The sequence below is a fragment of the Hyla sarda genome, chromosome 4, assembly GCF_029499605.1.
Source record: "Hyla sarda isolate aHylSar1 chromosome 4, aHylSar1.hap1, whole genome shotgun sequence".
NCBI lineage: Eukaryota > Metazoa > Chordata > Amphibia > Anura > Hylidae > Hyla > Hyla sarda.
The window spans coordinates 381,722,552-381,748,639 of record NC_079192.1 but is presented as its reverse complement, the minus strand read 5'-3'; the positions used below and the strand labels follow the sequence as shown (position 1 = coordinate 381,748,639).

General features: G+C 42.5%; 1 protein-coding gene across 1 annotated transcript in view; it reads left to right on the top strand.

Annotated features, from left to right (window-relative positions):
- SLC6A7 (solute carrier family 6 member 7) overlaps positions 1 to 26,088 on the top strand; it is a 145,321-nt gene that overhangs the window by 27,620 nt on the left and 91,613 nt on the right. The window contains exon 2 of the mRNA XM_056516947.1: positions 16,635 to 16,818. Coding sequence (XP_056372922.1) covers positions 16,635 to 16,818 — 184 coding nt within the window. The remainder of the gene's footprint in view (positions 1 to 16,634; positions 16,819 to 26,088) is intronic.

The window sequence follows — 26,088 nt, the reverse complement described above, 5'->3', positions numbered from 1 at the left end:
TAGTGATCACACCTGTGCCCTCTCTATTTAAACTCACTTCCCCTTCCCAGCATTGCCAGATCTTGTTGCCCTTGTTCCAGTGAAAGCGTTCCTTGTATGTCCCAAGCCAGTGTTCCAGACCCTCTGCCGTTGCCCCTGACTACGATCCTTGCTGCCTGCCCTGACCTTCTGCCACGTCCGAACTTGCTCTTGCCTAATCCCTTGTACCGCGCCTATCTCAGCCGTCAGTTGGGGTTCAGTCGCTATCGGGTGGAAAGACCTGGGGGTTACCTGCCGCTGCAAGTCCATCCCGCTTTGCTGCGGGCTCTGGTGAAAACCAGTAACCCCTTAGACTCCGTTCCCCTGGTACGGCCCACGTCATCATCCCACTGACACAGAGGATCCACCACCAGTATGCTCACAGTATCCGGATCCTGACAAGACCATTACCGAAACCCGACAATCCCAAGAAATTTCCTGCTGTGTAATGTTTGCTGCTATGTAATGGTTGCTGCTTTTTATGGTTTGCAGTGCTACCATGTTTACTTAGGTGCAATGCAGTGAGATCCAAACATTGCAACATAGCAATTCTTGGTCACGTGATCCCTGTCATTGCCAAAATCGGTGTGTAACCGGAGCCTAAATCCCATCAAGACAGAATCGATGACAACCTCTTACAACACAGTACAAAGGAGACCAGCTGGTGTACGCTGAGGCTGGTGTTTTCTGAGTGGTTGGCACTAGGTCCTATTTTCCAATGAAGTACTAAATGAGAAATACTTCTGTCATCATCCATCCTCTAATTAGATAGAATTTTTGGGTTGTTTCCATTTTCTTCCATAAATCAATAGTACAAGTGGTTACTAAAGAATTACTAGTATATTTTATTATAGAAAAAAGCCCCTTTCTTCACTTATCAGACTCATCTCTTCTCCATGCTAACGATACTGATCACTCACACTCAATTTACTGGTAAAATAAGAGACAGAGATGAGGAAGGGTCAGCTTACTGAGGGATCAGGTTACAGCAACTGCCTAGTGAAGTCTTTGAAGATGGGAGAGGAGGAGGAGAGAGAGAGCAGCTGTATAGAGAAAAAGAGAAACATAGAGACACTTCTGCTGCTTCTGGTGTTCTACTGCTTCACCCTATTTCTAAATTCACAATAACAATGCCCAATATGTTCCTATCATGTCCCTTGGGCTAGTGCTGCGGCCTCTGTGTGGGCAATATAGACAGGGGAGCAGTATCTCTATCTATATGCAGTGTATAGGGGAAATCATAGCAGCTAGTCTTTGCCCACTCTGTAGCAGAGGGGTAAAATTGTTGAAAAACTACTAAATGCAAGTTATTCCCCACGTATACACATAGCAGATTATCATGAAAAATTACATGAAACAAAATACTGTTCAAAGGCTGCTATGGTCTTCACATGCTTTTAGGCCATTAGCACCTCGACCCTTGACAAAGCCGGTTACGGCCGGCGAGACGTTGGGGGGGGGGGTCATTTGGGCAGTGTCAGTGTGATATTTTAAACAGCAGAATTGGGACAGTATGATAATATAATGATATAACAGAATTGGATCCTAAAGGAATTATTCCAAAACAAAAGTGGTATTTTGAAAAGAGGAGCCATATATCCAACTATTATATAAATGATAAATATATACCCAACTATTATATAAATTATAATTGGGAATGTACAATATTAACCCTAAACTGACCCAATGTCTGTGGTTTTAATCCACATTATATTTTTCTGATTTCTCACAAAATGTACAACTTTTAATTGAAACAAATAAAAGTTAAATTTTAAATATTAGGGCTCCTGAGTTTGGGAAATTAGTCAGAGGAGAGCCTGAATGGGAATATGAGAAAGTGTTATATAGGGAGACACTCTATAGGTTATTTGGATTTGTAGCATTTTCTGAGCTCTTATTACGGCGATAAAATGATTTTTAAAAGGCTACACTCATCTATTTAAGCCTCATAGCATCCAGCGCTAGTGTCCTCTTTGTCTTGTTTGTTTACATGGCTGCAGTGATGACAATCCTATAGACATGTCTGTCACCACTACAGCCAATCATTGACTCTATATATCTTGGAACATCGGCAGTGATGCATTGTATTCCAGATTAGAATTTTCAGCCCTGTAGCCCATAAGCAAAGTATACAGGATGTCAGTGTCATGAAAAATTAGTGGTGACACAGGTCACATGACAGAACTAGAAAAAGGGGGAGCTCAGCTGCATCCATACCTTGGGTCAGGTACATGATTTATCATGTAGACAGGATGTCAGTCTTCACTGTGAGCTGGTTTCCTCTGAACTACCAAGTGTGTACTTCACCTACACTGCTCAAAAAAGTTAAGGGAACACGAAGATAACACATCCTAGATCTGAATAAATGAGCTAATCATATAAAATACTTAAGTCTTTACATAGTTGAATGTGCTGACAACAAAATCACAAAAAATGATGAATGGAAATCAAATTTATCAACCCATGGAGGTCTGGATATGAAGGCACACTCAAAATCAAAGTGGAAAACCACACTACAGGCTGATCCAACTTTGATGTAATGTCCTTAAAACAAGTCAAAATGAGGCTAAGTAGTGGGTGTGGCCTCCACGTGCCTGTAGGACCTCCCTACAAAGCCTGGGCATGCTCCTGATGAGACTCCTGGACAGTCTGTGGTGCAACGTGGCATTGGTGGATGGAGCGAGACATGATGTCCCAGATGTGCTCAATCGGATTCAGGTCTGGGGAATGGGTGGGCCAGTCCATAGCATCAATGCCTTCATCTTGCAGGAACTGACACACTCTGACTTTTAGTTACATTGTGTTGTTTAAGTGTTCCCATTATTTTTTTGAGCAGTATGGATGCTAAGTGGTCACTTTCTTAGTCCTGGAAAATCCAGAAGGACTCCTTCCTCTCTATGTTCTTCCTGGCAGTAGAGGAGTCTCATCTTTCTTTATCTTTATAGCTGAGAGCTTTCAGATCTAGCAAAGCTGAGTTTATAATTTGGTATAACTCATCATAAGACAGAATAGTATGTCATCTGTTCCTATTTTAAATAAATCCCTACAGAGCTCAGGGACAGATCAGCTTTCCTACATGTATGGATGGTCACAATAATCTGTCATGAATTCATGATATGCAATCAGTACAAAATCTACTGATTCATTGTCTATTTTTCCTGCTATCCCTTGGCAATATTATTTCCTATGACCTGAAAAGAATGGAACTTTTATTGCTCTCAGTTGCTATAGCAACAAAGTGGAACACAATTTTCAAAAGAATAAATGTATACAATACCAATAACAACAAGTTGTAGATTTTGGAGGGCGTTTTTGTTTTGCTTCTAGATTACAAGACTGACAATGTTAGTCTCAGTTCACATTTGCATTGACAGAATCCGTCTGAAGTTCATTTGAGGTTTCAAAATCTTTGATGCCAAGAATAGCACACTGTGCTATTCTAGCTGATAAAATCCAGGAACCTTGATTGACCTCATTACCAGAGATGGGCAAATTTTTCGAAAATTCAATTTGGCCAATTTGCTGAATTTTCCGAAAAAATTGGGTTTGATCCGAATATATTTTCGGCGAATCACTATTAATAATGGGTATTTCCGTGCTACAGAGAGCCTTAATAGGGATGTAGAACACTTTGCCTTGCTGTAACATGCATAGGGTGTGTGCTGGGTTTGTGAAATAATACTGTTATTCAGTATGACATGCAGATTACAGGCATCGCTATTAGAATCACTATTGCAGAGCAGCACAATGACAGAGTCTGGATGTGGCAGCAGGGTCGGAAGACCATATGGCGTCACAATGGTTGCTTGCAGTCTTTGAATGGGGAGTGCTTTCTGTGATGATCTCAATTGGCAGACTATGAAACGACTTCTGAACTCTCCCTACCTGCAGTGATGCGGGCTTTAGGTCAATGAATTTCCCCTGTGCTGATCTGTATTGTCAGTAACCCTGATTAGTGACCGCACAGTGTCTGCTCTATCTCTAGCCAGAACAAATGAGGTGAATGGATTCACCGCTGTAAAGATCTGTATTGTCAGTAACAGTGATTAGTACGCAAACACAGTTTCTGCTCTCTCAGAAAAACGTCCGGGAAATGCCCGTCTTCAGCAATGGCTGCCGAACATATAGGGTTGTGACATCACAGGGCTGACTGGCTGCTGATAGGCTGCATGCCACCATGTGATTCAGGGTGATCCCGCCTACCCGCCTTCCAAGACTTCCTTGCCCCATATCCTCACATGTGTAGCTGCCATTTTAGCCCCCCCCGCCCGCACAAAATGTAGTGAGTAAAGTGATTCATTACCACGAAGTGCAAGGAAATTCGGATTTGTTCAGAATTAAATTTTCATGACATTCGGAACCAATTCGACTTCGTCAGCTTCGAATCGCCCATCTCTACTCATTACAATGTGGTCTGCTGGTCACCATACTGTCTTTTAGTGTTGAGCGGCATAGGCCATATTCGAATTCCCGAATATTCGCGAATATATGGACGAATATTCGTCATATATTCGCGAATATTCGCATATTCGTTATATCCTCGTTTTATTTTCGCATATGCGAAAGTTCGCATACGCGACAATTAACGCATGTGAAAATTTGCACATACAAAATTAGCACCCGCGAAAATTCGCATATGCGAAAATTATCATATGCGAAAATTAGCATATGTTAATTTTCGCATATGCGAACTTTCGCACGACAGTCTCACACAGTAGTTTTACAGCCTTCTTTACACCACACAAGCTGGAAGCAGAGAGGGATGATCACTGTGATGTGTACTGTGAAGAAAAAAAAAACAAAAAAAAACGAATATTCGTAATTACGAATATATAGCGCTATATTCGCGAAATTCGCGAATTCGCGAACATGCGATATTCGCGAATAATATTCGAATTGCGAATATTCGCGAGCAACACTACTGTCTTTCAACGAATGGAGAACATGGTGATGACATGATTGTAGACACAGCACAATGCAGGGAAGCAGGGGAAATGACTGTGTTGAATGGAACCTATTTATTTACTGTACAATGTAGTCAGAGCACTGTCAATGCATCTGTCAAATGAAAGCATTTTCAGTCTGGAATACAGATGTGACATAACCTTCAAGGGGATATCCACTAACATCACAGATCAGCGCTCATTTAAAGAGCCATTACATGGCTTGATCACTCGATCATTTGTGTGGCCCCTTAAATTCATAATTTTTGGACACACATGCCCTATTTACACCATATGCGGCTAATAATGATAATTTAAATGCCTGCACTAAAGATCCAATCAGCCGATGATCAGCTGATCATGGGCCCTTTTGCACAGGCCGATTATCAATGACAAGTGTTTCTACAAATACTCATTCTCCCCATATTTGACCCATATAAAGGGGCCTTTATATCCTATTCACAGCATAGGGGATACATGTATTATTTTTATGCAGGGCATTCGACCACTGGGATTCCCACCAATGCTGAGAAGCCTAGAGACTTCATTCTGAATGGAGCATCTATAGACACTAAATGGAGTAACACTGCACATGCATGACCACTGAGACGGAAGACTGTTCTCTGTCAATGCTGTTCTCGAGATTGCGGGGCATCCTAGCAGTCAGTCTCACAACAATCATACATTTATCCCAGATCCTGTGGATAGGGGGTAAGTGTTGTTGATGGAGTAACCCCTTTAAAGGAAATCTGTCATCAGTGTCACCTGCACTAACCTGTTGGTATAGACAAGTAGTGCAGATGACACTGATGAAAACGATACTTACCTGTTCCTGTTCCATGGTCCCTTAAGGACCAAGGATGTACCGGTACGTCCTGAGTCCTTTCCCTTTCTATAACGCGGGGCCACGACATAGAGGGTCGGGTCATAGCGGGTCGGGCCCGGTCTCTGACAACGGCCGGGACCCGTGGCTAATAGCGCGCGGCAGTGACCGCGGTGCCGCGCGCTATTAACCCTTTAGACGCGGCGTTCAAAATTGAACGCTGTGTCTAAAGTGAAAGTGAAACCATGGAGCTGTTCGGGATCGTGGCGTCCCGAACAGCAGCAGGACACGAGGAGGGTCTCCTACCTGCCTCCTGGTGTCCTATCGCCGAATGACTGCTCAGTGCCTGAGATCCAGGCATGAGCAGTCAAGCGGCAGAGTCATCGATCACTGATTTCCTATGAGAAACCAGTGATCAATGTAAAAGATCAGTGTGGGCAGTGTTATAGGTCCCTATGGGAGCTATAACACTGCAAAAAAAAAGTGAAAAAAAAGTGAATAAAGATCATTTAACACCTCCCCTATTAAAAGTTTGAATCACCCCCCTTTTCCCGTTTAAAAAAAAACTGTGTAAATAAAAATAAAAATAAACACATGTGGTATCGCCGCGTGTGGAAATGTCTGAATTATAAAAATATATCTTTAATTAAACCGCACGGTCAATGGCATACGCACAAAAAAATTCAAAAGTTCAAAATAACGTATTTTTGGTCACTTTTTACATCAAGAAAAAATGAATAAAAAGTCCGATCAATACAAAAAGGGTAGCAATAAAAACTTCAGATCACGTCGCAAAAAATGAGCCCTCATACTGACCCATACATGGTAAAATAAAAATGCTATAGGGGTCAGAAGAGGACAATTTTAAACGTATACATTTTCCTGCATGTAGTTATGATTTTTTTCAGAAGTACGACAAAATCAAACCGATATAAGTAGGGTATCATTTTAATCATATGGACCTACAGAATAAAGAGAATGTGACATTTTTACCAAAAAAATTTACTGCGTAGAAACAGACGCCCCCAAAAGTTACAAAATGGCGTTTTTTTTTTAAATTTTGTCTCACAATGATTTTTTTTCTGTTTCGCCGTAGATTATATGGGAAAATAACTGATGTCATTACAAAGTAGATTTGGTAGCACAAAAAATAAGCCATCATATGGATTTTTAGGTGCGAAATTGAAAGGGTTATGATTTTTTAAAGGTAAGGAGGAAAAAACGAAAGTGCAAAAATGGAAAAACCCCTGGTCCTTAAGGGGTTAAAGGAAATCTGTCATCAGTGTCACCTGCACTAACCTGTTGGTATAGACAAGTAGTGCAGATGACACTGATGAAAACGATACTTACCTGTTCCTGTTCCGGTTCTCCTGTAATCTTCTGCCATATCTTCCAGGGCCGATTTGGAGCATGGTTGGAGCTTAATTACGTCACTGCTGCTGTTTGCTAGCAGCGGGACCCAGCAGAGAACATCACCAAGCTCAGCCCATGCTCCTAGTCGGCCCTAAACATAAAAAACAGAGGAAGATAATGGGAGAACGAAAGCATGGAACGGGACCAGGTAAGTATCGTTGTCATCAGTGTCATCTGCACTACTGACAGGTTAGTCTTGCAAAAAAAATAAAATAGAGAGAGACTATTGGCTTGTATATACTTTTAGTGAAATGTAATTAGGGCTTATTATGTACAAGTCTACTGCATACATGAAAATGGAAAAATGATGGCACTCAAAATTTGACCTCTATGCATTATCCTTTTATGCTGTTTTCTTCTCTCTATAAATACTGACAGTAAGTGAACAACTACGGCAACCAGACCTGCCACCTTTACCTTGTCTGACTGCTGTTCTAAGTATAAGACGTGTGATGTGACATTCTTACCGATGACACATCTAATGCAATGGTGTAAAAGTATTTGTCATATACATGATGTAAAAAAAAGCCCAATATTATAGCTACTTCCTATATACAATAGCTCTGAACATCACAATGTAAAGTCATTCAGTGCAGCGATGCCACCATCTACTGTGTGCCTAATTAGGGTTGAGCGCGAATATTCGAATAGTGAATTTTTATCGTGAATATCGGCACTTATTGATTTTACAAATATTTAGAATTAAGCAAAATATATTCGTTATGACGAATATTCGTTTTTTTTTCACAGTACACATCACAATGATGTGCACTGTGTAAATAAAAAGTGATCATCCCTCCCTGCTTCCAGCTTGTGGTCCAAAGAAGGCGAATATGAAAATATGTGAAAATTTGCGAATATCAGCACTTCCAGAGGACACTCCCTCCTTTTAACTTGTGGGCCAATGAGAAGGATGCAAATACAGTTGCCAGAAGTTAGCAACATCCCTAGCAACCAATAGGAAAGTAGTTAGTTGAAAGATATAATTGTGCACCTGCATTTTGCAAATTTTATTACAAATTTTTTGGCATGAATAAAAGTGAATTAATATGCGAAATTCACGAATATATGACAAATATTGGTCCATGTATTCGTGAAATATCGCAAATTCAAATATGGCCTATGCTGCTTATCCCTATGCCTAATATGTGAGAAGATCCTATTGGTAAAGATGCTCAAGATGCTAAGAGATTTGAAACATGAGTAGGAATCAGAGATTTACGTCAAGACTTTTGCCAATCCAGAACTTGCTAAGGATTTGTATATTGCATAGATAGATGTTATCAGTGAATTTACTGGATCATACCAACTCATTTAGCTAATTCCAAACCAAAAAACTCTAAAAAAAAAAGCTAAAATTCTTCACTTTATTACAAAATGTGTCTAGAAACCAATCCTAATACAAAAAAATCTAGAAAAACAATAGACAGGATCGGTAAAGTTACAACATTAAGGAACTCAAAACAAGAGGTCCCAAAAAGGGGCAATCCCACATACTCCGACACATTTTTTGTACAGAAAGAGGCTGAGAGGATTCATAGGATGAGATCCACTGTGCCTCAAGGCCTTAATGAGCGCCTCACTTTTGGATGTTTCATCTAGAGAATTTCCATTATGTAGCATGCCCCCCCCCCCATTAGGCAAGGCGTCACCCATTGTCAGACACCCAGTTTCCTGGGTGCCGGATAGTGGGTTCCGCTATAAATATAGATGACACTTGTTAGTTGTGTGAGAGTAACCATATGGAATATCGGCTCAAATGAGCATTTGTTTAGCTTGGTGATTGTACTAGACTTTCAATATTATATCATGTTATCTTTTTTCCTATACATATTTTGTAATATCGATATGGTGGCTTTTTGATTCGAATACCCCTCTTCTATAACTTACCTTGTATTCCCTCATCTCGTTTGGCATCTATTGATATACCGTATTTTCCGGCATATAAGACAACTTTTTAACCCCATAAAATGTTCTGAAAATATAGGGTTCGTCTTATACGCCCGTTGCTGCAGTCGAGCGGGATGCCCGGGGTATGGATTATCCATACCTTGGGCGTCCCGGCCGAGATTAACTTCCCCCATCACATTTGGGACATCCCTGTGTCCAGAAAGAAGTTTTCGGGACACAATAATGTCCTGGTTACCTTTCAGCGGCCCCGTTTTAACTTTAAAAACGCAGGGGCTGCCGAGAGGTAGCGCACTCAGGGACGTCACTGACGTTCTGTGCGTGCGCCCATAGCAACAGCAGAGTGGAGCAGCGAGGATGCGCGGGCATGGTAAGTTACCAGCACATCATCTTCGGTGCTATAGGCCATAGCACTAGATCGTGACCTCTGACCGGAGGAGCAGTGGTAGAATCACTGAAGTGGGGCAGAACACAGACATACACTGTATATGGCTGAAGGCTGTATGTCTGTGGGGTCCACTGCCTACCTAATGTGGGGAAAATACAACCTAATGTGGGGGAAACTATACCGCCTACCTAATGTGGGGGAACTACAACCTAATGTGGAAGAACTATACTGCCAACCTAATTTGGGGGAATTACAACCTAATGTGGGGGAACTACAATCTAATGTGGGGGGAACTATGCTGCCAGCCTAATGTGGGGGGGGGGGGGAACTATACTGCCAACCTAATTTGGGGGAACTATGCTGACAACCTAATGTGGGGGAACTATGCTGACAACTTAATGTGGGGGAACTATGCTGACAACCTAATGTGGGGGGAACTATACTGCCAACCTAATGTGGGGGGAACTATGCTGACAACCTAATGTGGGGAACTATGCTGGCAACCTAATGTGGGGGGAACTATGCGCCTACCTAGTGTGGGGGAACTATGCTGACAACCTACCTATCTCTCCGGTCATACACCTGCTTTATTGTCCATAGGCACTAACAGTGTATGGATTGGAGATGTGTAGTTGGTGCTATATACAGGTTGTAGTGCTTCTGACAGGCACTATTTGCGGGTGCTAGAATGGTGGTTCCCTTTGGTTTTGGCCGGCATTTCTGGTTGTCCAGGAAACATCTCTTTGTTCTAATCAGGAGTAACCTGCGTGATGGGGAGTAGCTGCTGAGTTCCTATCAGTAGAAGTCTAAGCGCAGAACAAGGCGTGGAAAGCATGAAATGTGACTTTGATACGCATATAGGAAGCCAGACTGAAAGTCACGCAGTTGGCGTCTCAGTTCGGGCGCGCGATAGAGTGCAGAGTGAGGGATATTTAAGAGAGAAGTGTACGCTGTACACACACCACCAGTCCGGATCGGAGAACCGAGTGGTTACGCATAGTGAGGTATTAGCAGTGGAGATACAGTGTCCTTCTAATTGCTATTAATATCACTTTTTGTTAGAGGAATTGTCAGCAAATTGCTGTTAGGGCAATTCTTTATTGTTACTAGGGCAATTTTCTGGCAGGTTCATTATTCATGTGCCTTTATTTGGCTTCTTATAGGTTTTTAATATAGTTAACTGTACTGTCTTATATCAGGGCGGTGACATCTTTTCTTACAGACATTGAGGTAATGTGTTCTATCCCTATTTTTTGCATAGATAGATGATAGATAGATTAGATACATAGATATGATAGATAAGATAGATGAATGATAGATATAAGATAGATAGATAGAGATATGAGATAGCTAGATGAATGGATAGATAAATATATATTAATAATATAGTATAAATAGATAGATATGAGAGATAGATGGATAGATATGAAATAGATAGATATGAAATAGATAGACAGATATGAGATAGATGATAGATAGATATTAGAGATATATTAGATAGATATGAGATAGATAGATAGATAGATAGATAGATTGATAGATATGAGATAGATAGAGAGATATATATGAGATAGATAGATAGATAGATATGAAATAGATAGACAGATATGAGATAGATGATAGATAGATATTAGAGATATATTAGATAGATATGAGATAGATAGATGGATAGATTGATAGATATGAGAGAGATAGAGAGATAGATATGAGATAGATAATATATCATTCAAAAAGCATACATCTTTTCTGTAAAACAACTATTGTAGAACATCTTTAAAGAACAGAATGGATATATAAATACACACACATACACACATGTTAAGTCAGCTGTTTCCATATATCTGCATTACTATAGAAACAAAGCAGTAGGCTGCACATTTGTAGAAAACTCATTGGCAAAAGGGCAGCCCAGCAATCTGTGAGAGGAAATAAGTGACAGGAAGTTTCCATTTAGAATTACCAGCTTTATCAGCGACAACACCAGCTCCGGTGGCTGGAAATACGCCAGGAAATTCTTAATCCAATTCTACCTGAGCCTGGGAAAAAAGCAGAAAATATGTATCTATCTATCTATCTATCCAATATCTATCTATCTAATATCTATCTATCTCATATCTCATATCTATCAATCTATCTCCTATCTATCTATCCATCAACCTGTTCTTACTTTTTTAGAATGACCTTCAGCCAGCATAATGCACATAATAATGTGACAGTACATTGGTTAATGTACATAGTAAATACACTATAAGAAAGAACAGTAGCCAGCACTCACCATCCAGGGGGTCTTTTATTGCTTGAAGCGGTGCATAGTCAGTCAGACAGTGGGAAGGGTAAAGAGGGTGGAGGTATCAGGACAGCACTGTTTCGCGCTTCGTTGAAGCGCAAGTAAAGCGCGAAACAGAGCTGTCCTGATACCCCCACCCACTATACCCTGCCCGCTGTCTGTCTGACTATGCACCGCTTCAAGCAATAAAAGACCCCTGGATGGTGAGTGCTGGCTACTGTTCTTTCTTATCGTGTATCCACTTTATAGATACTGCATAGCATTGTGCACAGCCGCAACCAGGGGAGGTGCAAGAAGTCTTCTGGCTATTTGTCCAGGGAGCAGTGTGAAGACTACTAGTGGTGGAGTTGCCGGTGTACACCTGTCTCATTAGACAATGTACATAGTAAAGTCACAGTGCTGATATGACAAACATATTATTATTTTCAGGGGTTCAGTAGGCAGCAGTATTATTTATAGGGGTACAGTATGAGGCAGTATTATTTTCAGGGATACAGAAGGCCGCAGTATTATTTTTAGGGGTACAGTATGTGGCAGTATTATTTTCAGGGATACAGTAGGCAGTGGTATTATTTTTAGGGGTACAGTATGCGGCAGTTTTATTTTCAGGGGAACAGTAGGCAGCGGTATTATGTATAGGGGTACAGTATGCGGCAGTATTATTTTCAGGGATACAGTAGGCAGCTGTATTATGTTTAGGGGTACAGCATGCGGCAGTATTATTTTCCGGGATACTGTAGGCAGCGCTATTATTTTTAGGGGTACAGTATGCGGCAGTTTTATTTTCCGGGATATGGTAGGCGGAGGTGTTTTTTTTTTAGGGGTACAGTATTCGGCAGTGTTCAGAAAATTCAGAAAACAGAACATTTACATCCTACAGAGTTCAGTCACTTTACCTATATCCTTCATGGCACTGCGGCCAGTAGGTGTGAACCAGGCCTTAGCGCTTAGCTCGGATCTTTACCAGTGACAGACCTAGATGAGTGGACCGTCACAAAAAATAATTGAGTACCCCTGCTCTAGTGTAATATTGGCTTCAGTGCCAGAATATTCTAACAGCTTCTTATCTCCAAGAATAAAAAGGCAATAAATAAATAAATAATGCTATAATTAGATATGAGGCACTTTCTGCTCCAATTAGATCCTTTGCGTGCTATCATTTCCAGTGGCCTTTCACCACATATTCTCGTAATTGTATATTGGCTCATATCACATTCATTTCCTGAGAAAATCATTGTTAACCGCTGGAAAGTCTACAGATCAACTCTTTTTATAAATCACTTGGTTTATTTTAAATTTTCAATATAATTCAAATATTTAGTTTTTTTTTTGTTTATCAAAGAATTATTATTTCTTAATGTAATTAGGAAAAGCCTCTTAAGATGATTCTCCACATTGGACAATCCCTTTTTGTTAAAAGTTCTTTTGACAATAAATTAACCCCAAACGTTCTGGTGTTGAGGCCTCCAGTGATCAGCTATGGGAAGATCTGGCAGAAGGGTTCCATTTCCACAGATGAAATTAAGGATTACCCAGAACCCATTTAAAGGGGTACTCCGGTGAAAACCTTTTTTCTTTTAAATCAACTGGCTCCGGAAATTTAAACAGATTTGTAAATTACTTCTATTAAGAAATCTTAATCTTTCCTGTACTTATTAGCTGCTGAATACTACAGAGGAAATTCTTTTCTTTTTGGAATGCTCTCTGATGACATCACGAGCACAGTTCCCTTTGCTGACGTTATTATAATAATAAGTCTTCATTTATTGTTGTCCATAGTGGGATTTGAACCCAAGGCCCCAGCGCTGCAAGGCAGCAGTGCTAACCACTGAGACACCATGCTGCCTTTAGCATACATCTGCTATTCATGGTTGCTAAAATGGACAGAGATGTCAGCAGAGAGCACTGTGCTCGTGATGTCATCAGTGTTCCAAAAAGAAAGGAATTTCCTCTGTAACATTCAGCAGCTAATAAGTACTGAAAGGATTAAGATTTGTTAATAGAAGTAATTTACAAATATGTTTACCTTTCTGGCACCAGTTGATTTAAAAGAAAAAAGGTTTTCACCGGAGTACCCCTTTAACCCCTTAAGGACGCAGGACGTAAATGTATGTCCTGGTGAGGTGGTACTTAACGCACCAGGACGTACATTTACGTCCTGTGCATAACCGCGGGCATCAGAGCGATGCCCGTGTCATGCGCGGCTGATCCCGGCTGCTGATCGCAGCCAGGGACCCGCCGGCAATGGCCGACGCCCGCGATCTCGCGGGCATCCGCCATTAACCCCTCAGGTGCCGGGATCAATACAGATGCCGGCATCTGCGGCAGTGCGCAATTTAAATGAACGATCGGATCGCCCGCAGCGCTACTGCGGGGATCCGATCATTCATAACGCCGCACGGAGGTCCCCTCACCTCCCTCCGTCCGGCTCCCGGCGTCTCCTGCTCTGGTCTGTGATCGAGCAGACCAGAGCAGAAGATGACCGATAATACTGATCTGTTCTATGTCCTATACATAGAACAGATCAGTATTAGCAATCATGGTATTGCTATGAATAGTCCCCTATGGGGACTATTCAAGTGTAAAAAAAAATGTAAAAAAAATGTAAAAGTAAAAGTAAAAAAAAAAGGGAAAAATCCCCTCCCCCAATAAAAAAGTAAAACGTCAGTTTTTTCCTATTTTACCCCCAAAAAGCGTAAAAAAACATTTTTTATAGACATATTTGGTATCGCCGCGTGCGTAAATGTCCGAACTATTAAAATAAAATGTTAATGATCCCGTACGGTGAACGGCGTGAACGAAAAAAATAAAAAAGGCCAAAATTCCTACTTTTTTAATACATTTTATTTTAAAAAAAATTATAAAAAATGTATTAAAAGTTTTTTATATGCAAATGTGGTATCAAAAAAAAGTACAGATCATGGTGCAAAAAATGAGCGCCCATACCGCCGCTTATACGGAAAAATAAAAAAGTTAGAGATCATCAAAATAAAGGGATTGTAAACGTACTAATTTGGTTAAAAAGTTTGTGATTTTTTTTTAAGCGCAACAATAATATAAAAGTATATAATAATGGGTATCATTTTAATCATATTGACCCTCAGAATAAAGAACACATGTGATTTTTACCATAAATTGTACGGCGTGAGAACGAAACCTTCCAAAATTAGCAAAATTGCGTTTAATTTCCCCACAAAAATAGTGTTTTTTGGTTGCGCCATACATTTTATGATATAATGAGTGATGTCATTACAAAGGACAACTGGTCGCGCAAAAAACAAGCCCTCATACTAGTCTGTGGATGAAAATATAAAAGAGTTATGATTTTTAGAAGGCGAGGAGGAAAAAATGAAAACGTAAAAATTAAATTGTCTGAGTCCTTAAGGCCAAAATGGGCTGAGTCCTTAAGGGGTTAAATCAGTAAATTGTCCCTGTGTAATGGAAAACAAGACATGTCCTCCAGAGTGAGGGATGCTCTTTTTAACCACTTTCTATTATAACCAAGATCCCGAACAAAGTAGTAAAACAACACCCAGAAACATCTATGGAGCCATACTGTTCCTACATCTAACAATGGATCCTACCAAATCCCATCAATGTCTTATCGTATCCTATAGAGGTCAGGGAGAGGAGTCCATGGATTCCTTGGTTTCTGTCATGAAGCTTGCTTAAACTAAATAACCATTTTTTAAGGTCCCAGCCATTGCTTCCAAGTCATCTTTCTCTCAGAAAAAACTGAAGCCAAATATGGAAAAATGTATTAATCTTTATTAGAAAACATATTTAAAAACATACATAAAATCACAGAAAAAATGGGTAGGTGATCAGAATGCAAATACTGAAAAACGGAGTGAGTATATCCCAGGTATATCTAAAAGGACTGCATTGCATGTTCAATCGTATAAGATGAAAGGTGCAATTCCATGGTCCACACCTAATATATGTATGAATTAGTATAAGGAAACAATCTCTAGCAAAGTGCATAAACCAATGGAGGCAGAAAGGAGGTACATAGCTTTAAGGACAACTACAGTTGCTGGAAGAGGGGAGACTGACAATATAGTAAACAGTAGATAATAAAAAGTAACCCAGTCATACACCCTATTAGGGAAATCTCACCTACCCCCTATCACCTACCATCTTAATCTATTGATCCTTCTTGGCCTTCCTCTCACCTAAGACTCTAAGACTCAACGCAAGCATGCCTGGTGCAAGGATTTTTGCCACCATAGGTAAAAACAAATTTTTCTGCCAAGTGGCTCCACCCTTTGACACGCCCCACCCTACTACTGGGGTTACACACTGTATCAAACCTCCTCCTCATGTAATTACCTTACTATTGGGGTGACATACTATAACAAACCTCCTTCAAATGTAAACTCCTTACTACTGGGGGGACACACTGTAACCCCCCCCCCCTCGTGTAATCACCTTACTACTGGGGTGACAGGGTTTTGCTCGAAGGGGGGTTGCTTCAGATGTTGGCTTACTTTATTGCTGCAGGCAGAGAGGCGCCCCTATCAAGAGAGCACTTAGGCGGCTACCTATTTTGCATATGGGTAGAGCCGGCCCTGAACTCAAGCATCCGCCAGTCATAGCTGAGAGGAGAAGCTATGAATGCTCTCAATACAGATAGCTCTGGACACCTAAGATCAAAGTTCCCCACCCCCTGGGCACTTGAAGCAGCGTATGGAGCTTTCAACTACATTGAAGGTAGATGGAGTGACAGAATGGCTCCATAGATATCTCTGGGTGCCGTATTACATCTGGTTATGTGCATGAGCTTTTAGTTTGTTGAATTCTCTATATTTGTCCAATCTTTTATGAATTTTGTTAAATTTTTTTTATCCCTAGCCCGTCACTCCAGATCTTCTGATGAGCCCCAGTGACCGCGATGAAACAGAGATGGAGATGGAATACCCAGAGGACCGAGGAAATTGGACAGGAAAGTTAGATTTTCTGCTGTCTTGCATTGGATACTGTGTCGGTCTGGGCAATGTCTGGAGATTCCCATATAGAGCATATACAAATGGAGGAGGTATTTCCTTTTTTTCTTTTATCAAGCATTAAGAAATTCTCAGTATGTTGGATGATTGTACTGTAGCAATCTGCGTTCTCTGTATTAAAGGGGTATTCCGGGCAAAAACATTTTATCCCCTATCCAAAGGATAGGGGATAAGATGTCTGATCATGGGGGGCCCGCTGCTGAGAGCCCCCGCGTTCTCCCTGCAGCACCCGCATTCTATCCGGGTGCTGAATCTCCAGTTTCAGAAACCTCCAGGTTTCCGGGACTGGGGAAGTGACGTCACGCCAAGCCCCCTCCGTTCATGTCTATGGGAGGGGGCGCAACGCCGGAGGTTTCCGAAACAGGAGATTCATCACCCGCATAGAATGCGGGTGCTGCAGGGAGATCGCGGGGGGTTCTCAGCAGCGGGCCCCGCGCGATCAGACATCTTATCCCCTATCCTTTGGATAGGGGATAAAATGTTTTTGCCAGGAATACCCCTTTAAAGCAGTTTTCTCACTATTATAACCCCGTCCATATTCCCTATTAGGATATATGGACATCACATTTCTCAGGCCTCTCTGTATGTGCTAGAATGGACAGCTGCCCTATGAAGTTGATACCCATTCTGGAAGACCTGGTACATTCTTGCATAACATGACCGGACATCATTTACAACTGGCTCCTTTTTAACATTGGTCAGGTAGTCATAGCATTAAAAAAAAAGGTCTAAACTGATCCATTATGTGAAATTACACATATTTAAAATGTACAAACATTACTGAAAATGTCCTGTTAGAGATATATAATGTTGCTAATTCCCCATGTGCCTGCTTTGTTGTGATAATTGTTGCCCTTGCTTACAACCCACTGATGACCCACTAAGGTGGTCACACATGCTCAGTTTAATTGCAATCTTCTGAAGGTAATGGCAATAAGGCCGGGTTAACACGACAGAATCCGCATCCGGAAGAATTCTGACCGAAGATTCCGAGTGTGGCCAGCACCCGCACAGACATTACTGTCCCGATAGACCGTAATGTCTGCAGCACAGATTCCACCAGAACATTGAACAGGTCAATATTCTGGCAGCATTTTTTTATGTGTATTTTCTGACAGAAATTCCAGCCTGAAATCCGCAGTGTAAATGGGTTAACGGAAACCCCATTCACCGGCAATTTACCTTCAGACAGTGGAATTTCCAAGTGAAATTCTGAAGCGGAATTCCTGTCTTAAATTCCATAGTGTGAACCCAGCCATAGTCTCCACGGTGCATGTAAGCAATAGGGATTGTGGAAAAGTGTGTACTCTGTTGCCTGGCAACAGCAGGATCACAGTTCAGAAAGGAAAACTGGAAGTGATCAGATCCAGGGGACAAGAACTGTACAGGGATCTGTCATACAGTATTTACATGAAAACAGCACATTTGGTATGACTAAGGCTGTGTACTGACAGCCGAAACGTGTCACTTACCTGTACCTACATGTTTTGTTTCAAATAAACTCCTCAATATTTAACCGACTAAACAGCGTTGGACTTTCTCACTTTTCTTCATATCCACGGAATTGGTCAATTCCAGTCCGGGACGTTGTGAGGCTACAGAGGGTGAGCTGGAATTCATTGCACACTTGACTCCTTTATATAAATGTATGTGGAATACATCTGGTTTTACCAACATTGCTTCATGGGACAGAATTCCATGTACCTAAAATGAACAACCATAAGTCTTACCTTCTGTAAGAGACACCACGTTGTCTTCTTGTGTCTGATTGAACCGGTTCTTCATGAAGAATGACACAAATAAAATGGCAAAAACTATTTCAATGATACATTTGATAGCAATCAGCAGCATCTTTATTAAAAGGGGCTATCTGATGAAGACAACCACTATGAGTCATGCACCACCCCCTCATGTCCTATAATAGGGATGCAAATGAGCTCTCCTCCAGACGGAAGAAAGCTGTCTCCCTGGTGCCACGTATTATAGTTAGCTACCCTGTGAATCAATGACGCATTGTGTGGTCTACAAGAAACCCTACGTCAGCTAGCAGTCTCCACAAGGAGAAACACTTCCCCCCTCAAAGAGGACATTTGGTAAATAATAAAAATGCTATTTAGTGTTATATATAGATTTCTAAGGGGGGTGTTGGTTAATTGATCACATACCTTTTACAGTTTTTGACTCTGGGATAGAGGAAACATGGAGGCCCTTGGCGTGGAGACTCCAGGAAGACACCAGAGGGCATATCAAGACTTTTTAAAAGATTTATTGAGACAAATTTTCCACGATGGGTTTGAATGGGAGCCAGGGGCCTTATAAGGGCCCCAAGACCTGCCATGGGTAAGTGAGTACCTGTCCAGGCCAAGTATACAGTTTGTCAGAGTTACACTGACAGGCACAATGAATTGCACTACAGCAGTAGTACATTGCAATATACCAGTAATTTGATGATCGCCTTTAATGTTCTTATGTGGGTCATTAAAAGCTATAATAATATTTTAATTGTAGGCTGAATGGCTTATTAAAAAAGGGGGGAAAAAAACGATCTGGCTAGGTCAATAATTTAGAAAAAAAAACACACTGCTTGAAAGCTGACAATGGAAAACAATTAAAAAGTGAATTGGGCATTAAGGGTCAAAAGCATACTGGGCAAATTGGTTAAAAATGTCAATTAAACTAATTAAAGTGGTTATCCAGGAAAAACTTTATATATATATATATATATATATATATATATATATATATATATATATATATTTATATATATATATATATATATATATATATATATAAATATACCATAAACTTATAAATATATATATATATATATATATATATATATATATATATATATCAATTTGCTTCAGAAAGTTAAACAGATTTGTAAATTACTTCTATTAAAAAATCTTAATCCTTTCAGTACTTATGAGCTACTGAAGTTGAGTTGTTCTTTTCTGTCTAAGTGCTCTCTGACGACACGTGTCTCGGGAACTGTACAGAGTAGAAGCAAATCCTCATAGCAAACCTCTTCTACTCTATGCAGTTCCCAAGACAAGCAGAGATGACAGCAGAGAGCACTGTTGCCAGACAGAAAAGAACAACTCAACTTCAGCAGCTGATAATTATTGGAAGGATAAAGATTTTTTAATAGAAGTAATTTACAAATATGTTTAACTTTCTGGAGCCAGTTGATATACCGTATTTATCGGCGTATAACACGCACTTTTTAGGCTAAAATTTTTAGCCTAAAGTCTATGTATGTGTTATACTCCGATACACCCCCAGGACAGGCAGGGGGAGAGAGGCCGTCGCTGCCCGCTTCTCTCCCCCTGCCTTTCCTGGGGTCTAGAGCCCTGCTGCCGGCCCTTCTCTCCCCCTGGCTATCGGCGCCGCTGCCCGTTCTGTCCCCCTGACTATCGGTGCCGGCGCCCCATTGCCGGCGCCGATAGCCAGGGGGAGAGAAGCGGCGCCGACAGCCAGGGGGAGAGAAGGGGCAGCGGCACCCATTGCCGGCGCCGCTGCCCCGTTGCCTCCCCCCCATCCCCGGTGGCATAATTACCTGTTGCCGGGGTCGGGTCCGCGCTGCTGCAGGCCTCCGGCGTGCGTCCCCTGCCTTGTTGCTATGCGCTGCACGGCGCGGCGCATGACGTCATGCGCCGCGCCGTGCATAGCAACGACGAAGGGGACGCACGCCGGAGGCCTGCAGCAGCGCGGACCCGACCCGGGCAACAGGTAATTATGCCACCGGGGATGGGGGGAGGCAACGGGGCAGCGGCGCCGGCAATGGGTGCCGCTGCCCCTTCTCTCCCCCTGGCTGTCGCCGATAACCAGGGGGAGAGAAGGGCCGGCAGCAGGGCTCTAGACCCCAGAAAAGGCAGGGTTAGAGAAGCGGGCAGCGATGGCCTCTCTTCCCCTGTCTTTCCTGGGGGTGTATCGAGGTATACACGCGCACACGCACCCTCATTTTACCATGGATAATTGGGTAAAAAACTTTTTTTACCCAAATATCATTGGTAAAATGAGGGTGCATGTTATAGGCCGGTGCGTGGTATACCCCAATAAATACGGTATATAAAAAAAAAAAAAAAAAGTTTTTCCTTGAATACCCCTTTAAAGATAAAAAAAAATAATTGTGCTCTGCTGTCAGGGGGAAACTTTCCGTGTGGACATTCTCCCATGTGAACATAGCCTGACATAGCCTGAGTGATCTATGCTGTGCATCAGTCATTTGAACATGGGATTTAGCAGGCTTCAATTACCTCAGCCCTTTACTTCCTCCTTGCTGGTATCAAGAATCAATTTGTAGTAGTGAGATCACAGCAGCCTCTGCTCTGTTTTAGTTGGGCATTCTTTGCAATGTGTGACCACTGTATTAAACGGAGAGTGTAGAAAAGAGGGATGATCAGAATAATGTTAGCTACCATGTTTGCAGAGACAATAACCAGTGAGGCTGGGTTCACATATATCAGTCGTCCGGCAAAGTTTCCCTCCGGCATGCATCGGAGGGAAACTGATGCTAGAACTGATCCCATCCATTTGAATGGGACAGTTCACAATCATCCAGCGTCTCGATTTTGACGCCGGATGGTTGGACATGCCGGAGGGCACCAGACAGGGGAACGCAGCTTGTTGCATTCCCCTGTCGGTTGCCCAGAAACAATGGACGCCGTATGCCATACAACTGAGGACAAGTTGTCATCAGTTGTGGCATCAGTTGCGTCAAGATTTAGGCTGAGTTCACCTATGACGGATGACGGACATATGTGAACCCAGCCTCACTGGTTATGCAACCTTGCATGTGTAAGGCTGGGTTTACATCTGTCCGCCATCCGGCATAGTTTCCCTCCGGTGTGCTTCAGAGGGAAACTGATGATAGAACTCATCCCATTCATTTGAATGAGACAGATCACAATCATCCAGCATCTCAATTTTGATGCCAGATGGTTGGACATGCCGGAGGGCATCGTACAGGTGAACATAGCTTGCTATACAACTGATGACAACTGATGCATGTTGTCATGAGTTATGGCATCAGTTGTGTTGAGATCTAGGCTGAGTTCACCTATGCCAGATGCCTGTCATAGGTAAACCCAGCCTAACATGACCAAGCAGGGAAAGGAATGTACCCTTGGCAAGGAAAGGGTGTCTCTGGCTATAACCACCGCATCCAGGAATGACACAGCAGTTAAAAGGGAAAAATATTTACAATTCACAATTGCAATTCTTAAGGCATGAAAAGTTGGCTGGTGGCTGTGGTGGAAATGGCTGTGTAAGGGAATGTTTACACTAAGGAAATGCCAATCAGGAATTTTTTTTATTATCAGCATATCCGCTCAAGTATTAGTTTATGTGGAACCGAGCAAAAATGGGTGTGAAAGAGAGTGGAATTTTGTGCGTAATTTCAGCACAGAATTCAGGAGGTTCACACAGCAGAAATTTTGTGATATGTCCATCCATAGGACCACTCGGAAATGTACCATCTCCATAGACACCAATTGACATGTCAATTCTTTCAAGGAGGTCGGAATCGGGATTTCCACAGCAAATGTTTCTGCTGGATTCCTGGATTACTTTCCTGGATTATTTTGACACTGCTGTTGCTCCCCGTTAAGAATGGCCGTCAAAGTCTCTTTTTTTTCCTGACTTTAACAGCTGTTCTCATAATGTGGAGCAACGGCAAACAACGGGTCCAGGCAGCTCCCATTTGCTATTATGGGGGCTTCCAGGACCCGTTATTAATAACGGGAGAAAAAGACAGCACATGCTGTAATTTTTCTTCCGTTATTCTGCCCGGCTCTCCCAATGGTCGTCACACTGCCATGCACTAACAGCAGTATGAAAGGGGCCTCTCTCTGTTTTCTTAGGGGTCCTCTCAGGGGTCTCTCTGTAGTCTCTAGAGACTTCCCTCTCAGGGGTCTCTCTGTAGTCTCTAGAGACTTTCCTCTCAGGGTTCACTCAGTAATCTCTGGAGACTTTCCTCTCAGGGGCCTCTCTGTAGTCTCTGGAGACTTTCCTCTCAGGGGCCTCTCTGTAGTCTCTGGAGACTTTCCTCTCAGGGGCTTCTCTGTAGTATCTGAAGACTTTCCTCTCAGGAGTCTCTCTGTAGTCTCTGGAGACTTTCCTCTCAGGGGCCTCTCTGTAGTCTCTGGAGACTTTCCTCTCAGGGGCCTCTCTGTAGTATCTGAAGACTTTCCTCTCAGGTGCCTCTCTGTAGTCTCTGGAGACTTTCCTCTCAGGGGTCTCTCTGTAGTCTCTGGAGACTTTCCTCTCAGGGGCCTCTCTGTAGTCTCTGGAGACTTTCCTCTCAGGGGGCTCTCTGTAGTCTCTGGAGACTTTCCTCTCAGGGATGACCCGATCACCCGGAAAATAGGGATGCTCGGACCTGTGAGTGACAGGCCCCAACATTCTGCAGGATAGGAGTGAGGTTCCAATGCTGCGATCTCCTCCCATCCCCTGCCATTGGTCAGAACTGATTCTAACCAATGGCAGAGCAGGACGGTGGGTTGCCATGGAAACCCCCCGTTCTGCCCACCCCTGGATGTCAGGCAGAACGGGGGGAGAACATGGAGGCCGGTACCTGGAGGAGAAGACTCGTGGGGCCCGGCAATCATCGCAGATATTCACTGGAGATCCCGGCTCAGGTAGGGAATCGACGGTGGGGGGGAGAAATGAAACTGAAAGTAAAGTGATTTTTACTGTGGCAATCACTAGGAGCCAAAGGCTGTCTGGGCATGCTGGGAGTTGTAGTTTTGCAACATCTGGAGGGTCACAGTTTGGGGACCACTGTTACAGTGGTGCCCAAACTGTAGCCCTCCAGATGTTGCCAAACTACAACTCTCAGCATACCTAGACTGCCCAGGCATGCTGGGAGTTGTAGTTCTGTAACATTTGTCCCTTCAGATTTTGCAATTTTCATGAAATTTTTGAAAATTGCTGCTCTACTTTGAAGCCCTCTCATTTTTTCAAAAAGTAAAAATATGTCCATTTTATGATGCCAACATAAAGTGGACATATTGTATTTGTGAATAAAAATAAAATTTATTTGGAATATCCATTTTCCTTACAAGCTGAGAGCTTCAAAGTTAGAAAAATGCTAAATTTTCTAAATTTTCATGAAATTTTTGAATTTTTCACAAAAAAAGGATGCAAATAACGCCGAAAATTTACCACCAAAATAAAGTAGAATATGTCACGAAAAAACAATTTCAGAATCAGAATATTCGGTAAAAGCATCTTAGAGTTATTAATGCTTAAAGTGACGGTGGTCAGATGTGCAAAAAACGCTCTGGTCCTAAGGTGTAAAATGGCCTGGTCCTTAAGAGGTTAAAAACTAATTTGGGTATACATATTTTATCCTAAGAAAAGTAAAATTTTTGCTAATGTATATCATCAATACTTATTTGTGATCTGATGCGGAGGAATGTCTGTAACTGGGGAGCAGCACCTTAAATATGTTTTGCACTATCCATATTTGTGAAGTGTTGGTGTGTAGTGTTGAGCGGCATAGGCCATATTCGAACTCGCGAATATTCGCGAATATATGGATGAATATTCGTCATATATTCGCGAATATTCGCATATTCGTTAGATTCTTGTTTTATTTTCGCATATGCAAAATTTCGCGTATGCGAAAATTAATATATATGAATATTCGCATATGCGAAAATTAACATATGCGAAAATTCGCATACGTTAATTTTCGTATATGCGAATTTTCGCACGCCAGTCTCACACAGTAGTATTAGAGCCTTCTTTACACCACACAAGCTGGAAGCAGAGAGGGGTGATCACTGTGATGTGTACTGTGAAAAAAAACAAAAAAAAAGCGAATATTCGTAATTACGAATATATAGCGCTATATCAGCGAAATTCGCGAATTCGCGAATATGCGATATTCACGAGTAATATTCGAATTGCGAATATTCGTGAGCAACACTATTGGTGTGGCACCATGGTCAATATACTCTGACGCACCAGGCATTGGTGGGTGGAAATCCTGGCTGGTCCATGTCTGAATCATCTTCACAAAGGTCAGTCTTCCACATTTTTTGTGGACAGATGAGTTCTCCTTGGGGTGACTATGGACCCCGCCGCACTAAGCACCCGCTCTGACAGTTTTCCAGGGCAAACTCTGCTAGTTGCGGCAACAAATCAAGTTTGGCTGCCCAGAAGTCCGGTGGATCTTCAAGGTGTGTTGGCATGATCAAGTCAAGGTATGCCACCACCTGCTCCAGGTCTACCTGCTGCTGATGAGTTGCTTCACTATGCAAGTGAAGAAAGCTACTCATCAGCGACTGTAGACTCAGGCTGCTGCTTATGGAGCTGGTACTGCTTCTGCCACCCCACCCCTCCACAGCAGCCATGGCAGTGTAAGGTGAGAGCAGAGGGCCCCCCGAGTCAGACCTGCGAGAGGAGGGACAATGGCGCAGATAGGCATCAGCCAACTGACTACGTAGGATGTCTCTGTAGTAGGTCAGTTTGTCCTCCCTCTCAGTGGGTGTAAAAAAGTCCCTCATTTCGTTCCGGTAGCGAGGGTCCAATAAGGTAGAGAGCCAGAAGTCATCCCGCTGCCGAATGGAGACAATTTGGCGGTCACTACGCAAGCAAGTGACCATGCATTGTGCCATTTGTGCAAGTGACTCAGAGGGACTCCCTGCCTCCACCTCCACTGCATACTGCCACGGTGTGTCTGGGTCCTCTGTCTCACCTTCCTCATAACCCTCTAGCTCTTCTGGCTGCTCCTGCAATCCTGTCAGATGACTAGAAAAAAATCCCATCCCACAAAACCTAAACTGTGCTCCACTGTGCCCCTCCCCCTCCTCCTCCTCCAGTTCAGCCCCCACATGAGATGTAGGTGCCACTTCACTAGTGCCCTGACCAGCCATCGTTTCCAACACGTGTTGTAGTCAATGAAGCAGTGGAATGATGTCATTCATCCCATAATCCTGGCGACTGACTAATAATGTGGCTTTCTCAAAGGGCCTGAGCAAATGGCAGGTGTCACGTATGAGCTGCCACTGGTTGACATTAAAGTTACCCAGGGGAGTCCCCCTATCCGCTTGGATCATCAAGAAATCGGTGATGGATTTTCTCTGTTTGTATAGTCCAACATACAGTATGGAGGGTGGAATTCCAACGTGTGGAAACGTCGCAAATCAGACTGTTGGGGCATACCGTTCTGACGCTGCAGCTCAAGGAGGGTGTGCTTTGCGGTGTACGAGTGGCTGAAGTGCATGCAAAGTTTCCTTCCCATTGCTAGGATGTCTTGCCGATGGGGGAACACTTCAGGAACCGCTTTACAA